This window comes from Colobus angolensis, unplaced genomic scaffold (assembly GCF_000951035.1).
Source record: "Colobus angolensis palliatus isolate OR3802 unplaced genomic scaffold, Cang.pa_1.0 Scaffold68, whole genome shotgun sequence".
Lineage (NCBI taxonomy): Eukaryota > Metazoa > Chordata > Mammalia > Primates > Cercopithecidae > Colobus > Colobus angolensis.
The window spans coordinates 6,021,438-6,031,642 of NW_012120487.1; the positions used below are offsets into that span (position 1 = coordinate 6,021,438).

At 45.3% G+C, this 10,205-nt stretch overlaps 2 protein-coding genes across 4 annotated transcripts in view; one reads left to right on the top strand and one right to left on the bottom strand.

The window, feature by feature from the left end:
* The window catches only part of ZYG11A (zyg-11 family member A, cell cycle regulator), a 55,599-nt gene extending 53,716 nt beyond the window's left edge, over positions 1–1,883 (top strand). Inside the window, exon 13 of the mRNA XM_011926375.1 lies at positions 1,708–1,883. Coding sequence (XP_011781765.1) covers positions 1,708–1,883 — 176 coding nt within the window. The remainder of the gene's footprint in view (positions 1–1,707) is intronic.
* A 3,100-nt stretch (positions 1,884–4,983) lies between these two features.
* Positions 4,984–10,205, bottom strand: part of ECHDC2 (enoyl CoA hydratase domain containing 2) — a 28,086-nt gene continuing 22,864 nt past the window's right edge. For 2 of the 3 annotated variants that reach the window (XM_011926290.1, XM_011926289.1), the window contains 3 exons: positions 7,742–7,792; positions 6,354–6,401; positions 5,143–5,517 (listed from right to left, as the gene is read on the bottom strand). In XM_011926290.1, the coding sequence (XP_011781680.1) occupies positions 5,440–5,517; positions 6,354–6,401; positions 7,742–7,792 (177 nt within the window). In that variant the 3' untranslated portion in view covers positions 5,143–5,439. Of the gene's footprint in view, positions 5,518–6,353; positions 6,402–7,741; positions 7,793–10,205 lie in introns of all 3 variants that reach the window. The other variant, XM_011926291.1, reaches the window with a different exon arrangement.

Here is a 10,205-nt window from a genome sequence, read left to right on the forward strand (position 1 = left end):
GCCAGGCTGCTCTCCAACTCCTGACCTCAGGTGATTCACCCACCTCAGCCTCCCAAAGTGCTGGGATTACAGGCGTGAGCCACCGCACCCGGCCAACTGGGTCTGAATCTGCTCTTGGACTAAGTCTTTAATTTCAGTGATATATTTTTAAATGTCTGAACGTTTTATTTGCTTCTTTTTCAGATATTCCTATTTTTTTCTTCTTTAAAAGTAATTATTTTGTGGTCTTTATCTGATCTTATTATGTGTGTTATGTTGAGTGGGGGCAGTTTTGGATTGTGAAGTCAACTTTATCAGGGCTTGTTTTTCCGAGAATTCATTCTAGAATGGATTGGCGTGTCCCTGTGGCAGTTTTGTATTCGCTTCTGTGAAGTGCTCCAGAGGTTTCCCTAGGCTTGTGCTAGATTTTTTATATTAATTTCTCAGCAACATTCAGGTAGTGTAAATTCAAGCCTTATTACCCACTTGGGATTGTGATCATGAGAAGATTTCTCCTCTCCTACTCTCGTATACCCCTACAGCCCCATCTACGACAGAGATGCTTCAGTATCTTATCCCTTCTCTTATCTAGCCCTTTGTGGGTCTACTTTTATGTATGGATTTTGCCTCCACCTCTGCAAGCTGAAATTTAAATGCCTCGATTACTAAGACCACCAGTTTCTTTCTGCTGCAGGCTTAGCTGCAGGTTAGCTTACACTAGCTGAAGTACTCTTTGTTTCCAGCTCCTGGAAAATTCCTTTAGTTTGTACATTGATCTATGCATTAACATTTATGAATTATATTTTATTTAACATCTGGTGTTTTCAACATCATTTAGCTAGGATTAAAGATGTTTGGGCCAGGTGCGGTGGCCGCCTGTAACCCCAACACTTTGGGAGGCCGAGGCAGGTGGATCACCTGAAGTCAGGAGTTCAACACCAGCCTGACTAACATGGTGAAACTCATCTCTATCAAAAATACAAAAAAATTAGCCAGGTGTGGTGGCGCATGCCTATAATCTCAGCTACTTGGGAGACTGAGGCAGGAGAATTGCTTGAGCCTGGGAGGTGGAGGTTGCAGTGAACCGAGATTGCGCCACTACACTCCAGCCTGGGCAACAAGAGCAAAACTCTGTCTCAAAAAAAAAAAAAGAAAAAAAAATGCTTGAAGATAGAGTTGTCTGGGCCGGGCGCGGTGGCTCAAGCCTGTAATCCCAGCACTTTGGGAGGCCGAGACGGGCGGATCACGAGGTCAGGAGATCGAGACCATCCTGGCTAACACAGTGAAACCCCGTCTCTACTAAAAAATACAAAAAAAAAAACTAGCCGGGCGAGGTGGCGGGCGCCTGTAGTCCCAGCTACTCGGGAGGCTGAGGCAGGAGAATGGCCTGAACCCGGCAGGCGGAGCTTGCAGTGAGCTGAGATCCGGCCACAGTACTCCAGCCTGGGCGACAGAGCGAGACTCCGCCTCAAAAAAGAAAAAAAAAAAAAAGATAGAGTTGTCTGGAAGTAAACATACCAAAATGAGCAACTGTTATCTCATACAAGCCAAGCATTATTTAAGTTTTGACATACTGCTTTAGAATTGATTGACTCATTTTTGTCTGTTAATTCCTAGACCAAAGCACTTAAATCTTTGTATTCTTTCTTCATCAAGGTGAATGTGGTGACATGGGAATATTTAAAATGCCAGTTGTCCATGGAGTGTCTCTGCTTGATTTTCTTTCAGCCAGCAAATACTGCAAAATGTTAGTTGACGAAGAAGGATTGCAGCTTTTGTGTGATATCCAGGAGCACAGTGAGGCAACTCCCCAAGCACAGCAGATTGCAGCCTCCATTCTGGACGACTTCAGAATGCATTTCGTGAATTATCAGAGGCCCACTCTGTGTCAAATGCCCTTTTGAACCTAAGGGACTAAGAGGTCTGCACTCATCCTCAGTGTCCGGTGTTCTGCCCTGGCAGTAATTGCACATCAGTTGTCATTGGAGTTTGTGAGTTGGCTGTCTCATTGGCCTTTGATTGTTGATTTTATATATGTTACAAAAGGTTAGATTTGCATGATAGCCATAATCCCAAGTCAGGTTGGACTCATGCTGCAGCCTTTCAGCAGCAATTTTGAAGACTCAAACTGTGGACTCTGGGAAGACCTGGGAGCTTGTGTTGGAACAGCTATGCCAGTTACTTTTCTCTGGCCCTGGACAATTTTTTCACTTTGGGAGCTTATCATGGGAGCGGGACGTGTTCACCTAGAAGAGAAAAGAAAGACCTACAGGGAGACTTTGATATTTATATTAAATTTCCTTAGTTGTTATTGTCATGTGAAGCTATGAGAAAAGTGTGGGAAGCATATGCTTGACAATGTGGTGTTTAGAAGGCAGAACCCCCGTTGGAGAGGGGGAAAAGGAATTTATTTATTTATTTATTTATCTATCTGTGGCTGGGTGTGGTGGCTCACGCCTGTAATCCCAGCACTTTGGGAGGCCAAGGCGGGTGGATTGTCTGACCTCAGGAGTTCAAGATCAGCCTTGCCAACATGGCGAAACTGCGTCTCTACCAAAAAATACAAAAATTAGCTGGGCGTGGTGGTGTGCACCTTTACTCCTAGCTACTTGGAGGCTGAGGTGGGAGGACTACTTGAGCCCAGGAGGCAGAGGTTGCAGTGAGCCGAGATTGCACCACTGTGCTCCATCCTGGATGACAGAGTGAGACCTCATGTCAAAAGAATAGAGGGGTGGAGGAAAGAGAAATATATTTTTTTACTTTTTTGTGTGTGTGTGTGACGGAGTCTCGCTGTGTTGCCCAGGCTGGAGTGCAGTGGTTCTATCTCGGCTCACTACAACCTCCGCCTCCCAGGTTCCAGCAATTCTCCTGCCTCAGCCTCCTGAGTAGCTGGGACTACAGGCACATGCCACCACATGCAGCTAATTTTTGCATTTTTTAGTACAGACGGGGTTTCACCGTATTGTCAGGCTGGTCTCAAACTCCTGACCTCGTGATCTGCCCTTCTTGGCCTCCCCAAGTGCTGGGATTACAGGTGTGAGTCACTGCACCTGGCCTTTTTTTTTTTTTTTTTTTTTTTACAATTTTGGGTGTCTATCTTTGGCATGTTTCCTGTTACGTGAGCATGACATGCTGTTTATGTGAGTGAGTTTGTAGGGCATGGTGAGACTTACGCACTTGCAGTGTTTAGATGAAAGATTATATGTAATGATATATCTGAATCCCTCCATTTTATTTGGGTGGGACCATGACCAAAACTGGCAGAAGAGGAAAGGCCAGAAAGAGACTTTGCCAAAGAGTTCACCGAGTTTTCTTACCCAGCATGAAACTTGTCTGAAACCAGCTTCAACTACAGTATAAACTGTATCAGAAGCTTATTTCATAAGCCCTGCGGAGCTGCTTTGAGGAATAGAGTGTGAATTCCTTCCTCGCCTTATTGTTGACTATTCATGAACATGTTTTGTCATTTATCTGTTTAAGTTTTTCAGAAAATAAAAGTAAATTTTTGTTGATTAGCACATTTTAAGACTAGATTTTTGTGCTTTTAGCCGGCTTGGTTCAGATTCTTAACTAGAGTACCATATACTGTCTTTTGAAATCAAATGAGGAAGAAGCTTATTCTTATTCTAAACCATGTCCCAAACTATTACCAGAGTCCAACCAGGTAAGCAGAATTTGTAACCTTACTTCCTTTCATAGTCCTTAAACTGTACTGTATTTTTTCACACTCTTACATGATTCCAAAAGGATACCTTCCTGACCTGGGTTCCAGCACTTCAGAACATTGTTATCAGATGCTAGCCTATGCTGATGTGAGGATGTGTTATGGGAACCAGTGTGTTAAGTCCAATTCTGTACAAGACATCCCTTCAAGTTCTGTGTCATTCACAACAATCCTCATGGGTAGGTGAGTTTTATTTTCCTCACTTAACAGATGAGAAAAAGGAAGTTTAGTAAGGTGGTTAGTGTCCTGGGTTGTCACAGCTGGTGTGGTTTGTGCTGACTGTAAAGGCCTGTGCTCTCCTGTGTTACTCTCCCTTCCAGGATGCAAGCATAACCCTGGGAGCACATTTGTATTTTGCAGAAATAGGCAATGTTATTTACATTGTATCCATGCTCATGGTTTAGTGACTCTAGGCCAGGCCAAGGCTCAGCTTAGCCAGAGCTCAGATCCAGTTGGAGGATGACTGCAAGGCCATAGCTTAAGATGTAGCCTTGGTACTAGAGGAGGGAGGGGTACTGGGACCAGTATGGTTATGTGTCAGCCTGCTCTTGGTTTTCTAAGTGTATCATCCTCTTCCTCACCTTTGCTCATGCTCTGTCAAACTTCCTCTTCTGTCCTTGAAATGTTCCTTAATCCTTCAGGCTTCAATTCCAGTGTTACTTGCCCATTTCCGGATCCTCCCTTCTTTCCATTAGAGTTAGTTGCCCCCTTCTTCTCAGTGCTCCTAACTGCTATCAGAGAGTCTCCTGGAGGCTAGGTGTAGTGGCACACACCTGTAATCCCAGCACTTTGGGAGGCCTAGGTGGGTGAATTGCTTGAGCCCAGTAGTTCAAGACCAGCCTGGCTGACATGGCAAAATCCTGTCTCTACAAAAAATGCAAAAATTAGCTGGGCATGGTGGTATACGCCTATAGTCCCAGCTACTCCAGAGGCTGAGGTGGGAGGATCACTTGAGCCTGGGAAGTGGAGGCTTCAGTGAGCTGAGATCACACCACTGCACTCCAGCCTGGAGCCTGAGTGGCAGAGTGAGACCCTGTCTCAAAAAATAAAAAGATTTTTCTGCCACCCTATAGTTTACAAAGGGTTTCACAGTGATGATTTCATTTGGTTCTCACAAAAACACTGTAAGTTAACAATTAAAATGTATTTATTGACTATGAAGTGTTTTTATTTTGCTAAATCTTCACAAGTTTTGTTTTGTGGGTGAGGAAGCTGAGGCCGAGAGCGTTTAAACAATTTGTCCAAGGTTATACAGCAAGTAACTGGCAGAGACTGGGATCTGCAGTTTGACTTCTGACACATGTTCAACCATGTCAGAGTTTATTTATTACCTCTTGTCCACAGGAAGAAACTAGGGGTACCTTAAAATCTTTTGACAGCTCTAGTGAGTGCCTGATAACTGAGAGAGGTCAGGGGCTGAGAGCCAATGAGACCAAGACTCAGAGAGATCTAATTTAATTCTTTATCATTCAAGTAGAGAGACAGGCATTTTCCAAAGCAAACCCAACCCTCGTGATTATTTCTAGCCAGGGTGAAGCTAATGAAGGCAGCAGTAGGTGGTAGGATCAGCACCTTGGTTCTAGGCATCACGCCAGCCATTTTATCTCCATTATCATCCTTGTGAAGAAACGGAAGCCTGGAGAGGTGAAATAATGAAGGCAGTCTGGCCACAAATCTTGCTTCTGGATCCTGCTCTTCAGGGCATACATCTCCCAGGCTGAAGGTTAAAATGGGGGTCATTCACCAACAAATGTGGGAGGCCGCTTCTCTCTGAAGGCTGCCATGCCCTCTAGCCGGTCCCGGGTTGGAATGTTCTGCAACAAGGTACAAAATATTAGTTTTGGGGGAGCAGGGCCAGAGGCCCAGAAAGAGTTGCTTAAGCTTGTCCAGCCCATGACAAAGCCAGGGTCCCAGTGTTTCCATTGTCTCTGGACTCTGGTCTTGAGACATGCAAAGGTGTAAGCCTCCGTGGCTGCTTTGTCTCCTGGGGAAGACAGGCCAGCCTTTGTATCTCTGCGCCCCATCTGCATTAGCCTCCCCTTGCACACTGCTTTCATGCTTTCATGCCTCCAGAGAGCTCACTGCCTTCTGCAGTGTCTGACATGAGGCTGCTCAGTAGAGAAGAAAAATTCTTTGCAGTAAGAAATCTGGCTTTGAATCCAGGTTCACACTAGTTTCTCCAAGTCCCAGCACCCCTTAGGAGTATTTTGGATATCTGTTAACCTGGAGATTAGCATTTTTTACTCACCTGTGAGTAAGAGATTTAAGAGGTCAGTCCCAAGTGTACACCCTTACATTGAACACAGCCTGCAGGCTACAACCAAGCCCTTGACCTCCCAACTCCAGCCTGGCCTTTACAGTGGCAACTGATACAGAGGCAAAAGAAGTGCTTCTTCCTCTTAAGGACCTGTGTTCTGTGATTCTTGGCATTAAGTGGGCAGGATGTACCCCGATACATTAGATGGTTGAGGGAAAAGTCCCAGAGTGAAGCACTGTGGCTCTCCTCAAGCCACTCCAAGTGACTTATGCGAGAGGATGGATGCGGTCAGACTGTTTGTGTTGAGAGGAACCTTCTAAATTGGTCATGTATTATACAGAGTCCCTCCAGCCTGGCCCAGCCTATGTTAACAAGCAGGCATGGGCTACATACCTGGGCATAGCACATCCCTTCAATGGCCATCCCAGATGCAATGTCCACCTGCAAGAAAGAAGTGCTCCCTGGATTGGTCTGACCTTGTCCATCTTCACCCACACTGGAAGCCAGCCCACCCTGTTACCTACAGACATCTATATGAGCAGAGATAGCTATGAGAAGGAATTTCCTTCCTAGAGAAGGAACACTGTAACTATGACAAAACAGTGCTGGGAGAAACCAGACAGACTGAGACATTTTGCCAGAGGAGTTCAGTGTTCCTCCTTCCCATCTGGCTGCCTCACCACGCTTCCTGTCACCCTTGTTAATTCCCGGACCTTTATGACCTCACCCCTGGCAATTGCTCCAGCCTCTAGGGCTCACTGACTGGCACTTAAAAGCCTCGTTCTAAGAGAAGTACCATGTGTGTGAACTTAATTTTCACAGCAAGGGTTAGTATCCCTATTCTACAGCTGAGAAACCTGAGGCATAGAAAGGTGAAATAGTTCGTTGAAGTTCACAACAGTACGTGGACCCAGACAGCCCAGTGCCAGTGCCTCGAACTTGTACACTGTCTTCTTCCCTCACTCTCATCTGGTCAAGCTGCTTGCTTATCCTCCTCTGTGCCTTTCCTCATACGTTTCCTCTGGAATTCTTATCCTTCCCGCAGTCCAACTGTAGAAAACATTCTTTAACCCAGCACTGCCCAGTATGGTAGCCACTAGCCACATGTGGCTGTCAAGCACTTGAACTGTGATTAGTGGGAAGGAGAAATTGAGCATTTTACTTTTAATTTAAAAGCCACACGTGACTATCATAATGGACCACAAAGCTCTAACCTCTCTGGGGTGTCAGCATGGTGCCATTATCCTAGATTTGTGTCTGTTATCTGCCCCCTCCCATCTTGGGGGCAGTGACCATGTTTAACTCATCCATCTGTATCCCAATTGCCAGCTTTGGTCTGGATTCAGTATGTGATGAGTGAATGGATGGGTGAGTTGAGGTGGGCAGATGGATCAGCCACACCCCCAAGCCTGTCCTGAGGCCACATTACTGACTGCCAGCACAAACCTTGCCGCATGGACTGGGAGCCACACAGACCCGGGTTCTTCCTACTCACTTCCTCTGAGACCTTGGGCAAGTCATTTACCCCTTCTGAACCTCAATCTCCTCCTCTCTCCAAGGGAGAAAGATGAGGATAGAATGTAAACAATAATATCATCTGGCCAAACTTCCAATTTGCAGATGGGTAAACTGGGGTAGAGGGCGAGGTCAAAGTCTGTTAGAAGAGTCCACTTCCTGAGTTCTTTCCAGCTGTGCTGTCAGTCTGTCTGAGCTCTGAAAGCATTGTGTCCCAGCCATGACCAACTTTAGTGGCCCCAAGTCCCAACCCAAAACCCTCTCACCTCCATTCCTCGGTCAATGGCTACTTTGCCCAGCCGCACAGCAATGGGGGCCTGGGGAAAAGCAAAGTCTTGGTTGAGGAGGGGATCAAGGCTGATAGTTGCAGGTCTGAGGTGCACAGCTTTGTTTTGAAGGAGGGAGGCAGATGTCTGGGTCTAGTTCCAGCCATTCTACTGACACGTAGTTTCTTTAGCGTTCGTCCTATAACCTGTTAGCTGAGGTTCTTTTTCTATCATGAAATAAGCCAGACTCTGACCCTGAACACCTGGGTTTCAGGTGTCCTTCCAACATGCACAGCATAACTAGTTTACAAAGTGCTTTCCTCCCCACGGACTCATCTAATGGTGCTACCCACACTTGCAGCTGGTGTCATCACTGATCACCCATTTTACAGCTGGGAGATTGCAGTGCAGGGAAGTGAAGCACTTGGCTGTGTTTATCCAATCATTGGTGAGACTTGGATTGGACTCCCAGCCAGCTTTCCCACTTCCTCAACCTCATTTCAGCAAATGCCAGCCTCTGTGGTAAGCAGGTTTTACCCCAGCAGAGTGAAACAAAGTCAGGGTTAGGAACTTGGGCTTTCCAGTCGACAGGGCTGAGTTGAAATCCTGGTCTGTGGGGCAGTGCCGGGGTGGGGGTGGGTGCATTTTAATACGGCCACAGAGAAGCAACAGTGTCTGCTTTGTCACTGGCCTTGGTTCCCACCAGCCCTAGCACTCCAGTCTCAGCCCTACTTCCAGGCAAGGAGGAATTACTCCCTACATATTATTTGAAGTCTTTAAAACTTGCTCAGGAAAAGTCGATTTTTAAAGTCTATTAGCATAAAAACTATAAATGAAAAAGCTAGCTACATAAAAATGAAGAACTTCCAATTGGGAAAAACACCGTGAATAAAAGACAAAAGTAAAAAACTGGGAAAAACAGCTGGGTGCAGTGGCTCACGCCTGTAATCCCAACACTTTCGGAGGCCAAGGAAGGTGGATCACTTGAGGTCAGGAGTTTGAGACCAGCCTGGCCAACATGGCGAAACCCCATCTCTAATAAAAATACAAAAATTAGCTGGGTATAGTGGTGGGCCCCTGTAATCCCAGCTATATGGGAGGCTGAGGCGGGATGCTTGAACCCGGGAGGCAGAGGCTGCAGTGAGCTGAGATCGGGCCACTGCACTTCAGCATGGGTGACAGAGTGAGACTCTGTCTGGAAAAAAAACAAACAAACAAACACTGGGAAAAAGAATTATAATGCTTATGACAGATGAATGTCCTTGATTTACAAAAATGTTAGTATAAAGTAACTTTTAAACCATTTACAAAAGAGTATGTAAAGGTCCTTCACCGGAAAAGAAATATGAACATGAAGGATGTCCAGCAGCTACATGCTTGAAAGCCAAAACAGTGACGTACTGTGCCCTTTCACCTCAGACCAGCAAATACTAAAATATCAATAGGCCTACTGCTGCCCAGACTGGGGAAACCAGTATTTACATACATTATTGATAGAAAAGTAAAAGAGTATGCCTCAGGAGAGCAATTTGGCAAAAACTGGCAAAATGCAGGTGTGCATGCTCTCTCAGAGCTGTGGCTCCTGTAGGCACTTTTATATTAACTCCACCTGTCTTGTGGTAGCAAAAAGATAGGAACAACAGAAAGGTTTAGTGTTAGGGTACTGGTTAAATGTACCCTAAAAAAGGGTAGGGAAGAATAGAAAACAAAACCTTTGTTTCGTTTTATAAATGAAGGTTTATAAATGTTTTGTTATATAAAATGAAGGTTTTGTTTTCTATTCTTCCATGTGTGAATTCTTTACTATGCATATTTAAAATTTGTTAGAACCAGATTAGCCTCAAAAGATATTTCTTGTCATTAAAAGGAATTTATTTAAATATGTAAGCATATGTGCATAATACACGTCCTTCCATATGCAATGGAAATTTCTGGAAGAGTATGGAAGCTTAATAATGATGATCTGGGAGGAGAGAGGGATTGGGGAATGAAGGGCTGTTTGGGTTTGCTTGTGACTGAAGGGTTACTGGGATGTGGGACTTCCACTTTTAAAACTGGGATAGCCACAGGTAAACCAGGACTAGCTGGTCATCTTGCCTTTGATTTTTACCTTATGCCCTTCTTACTCCTCTGTTCTTTTAGATTTGCTTGCCATATGGATTATTATTTAGGTAACTACCTAATAAAGTAATCTTAGCCAAGTGCTGTGGCTCACACCTGTAATCACAGGGCTTTGAGAGGCTGAGGCAGAGGATTGCTTGAGCCCAAAGAGTTTGAGACCAGCCTGGGCATCACCGTGAGATCCCATCTCTACAAAACATAAAAAATTAGCTGGGCGTGGTGACTTGCACCTGTAGTCTCAGCTACTCAGGAGGCTTAGGTGGAAGGATCACTTGAGCCTGGGAGGTCAATGCTCCAGTGAGCTGTGATCATGCCACTGCACTCCAGCCTGGGCAAAAAAAAA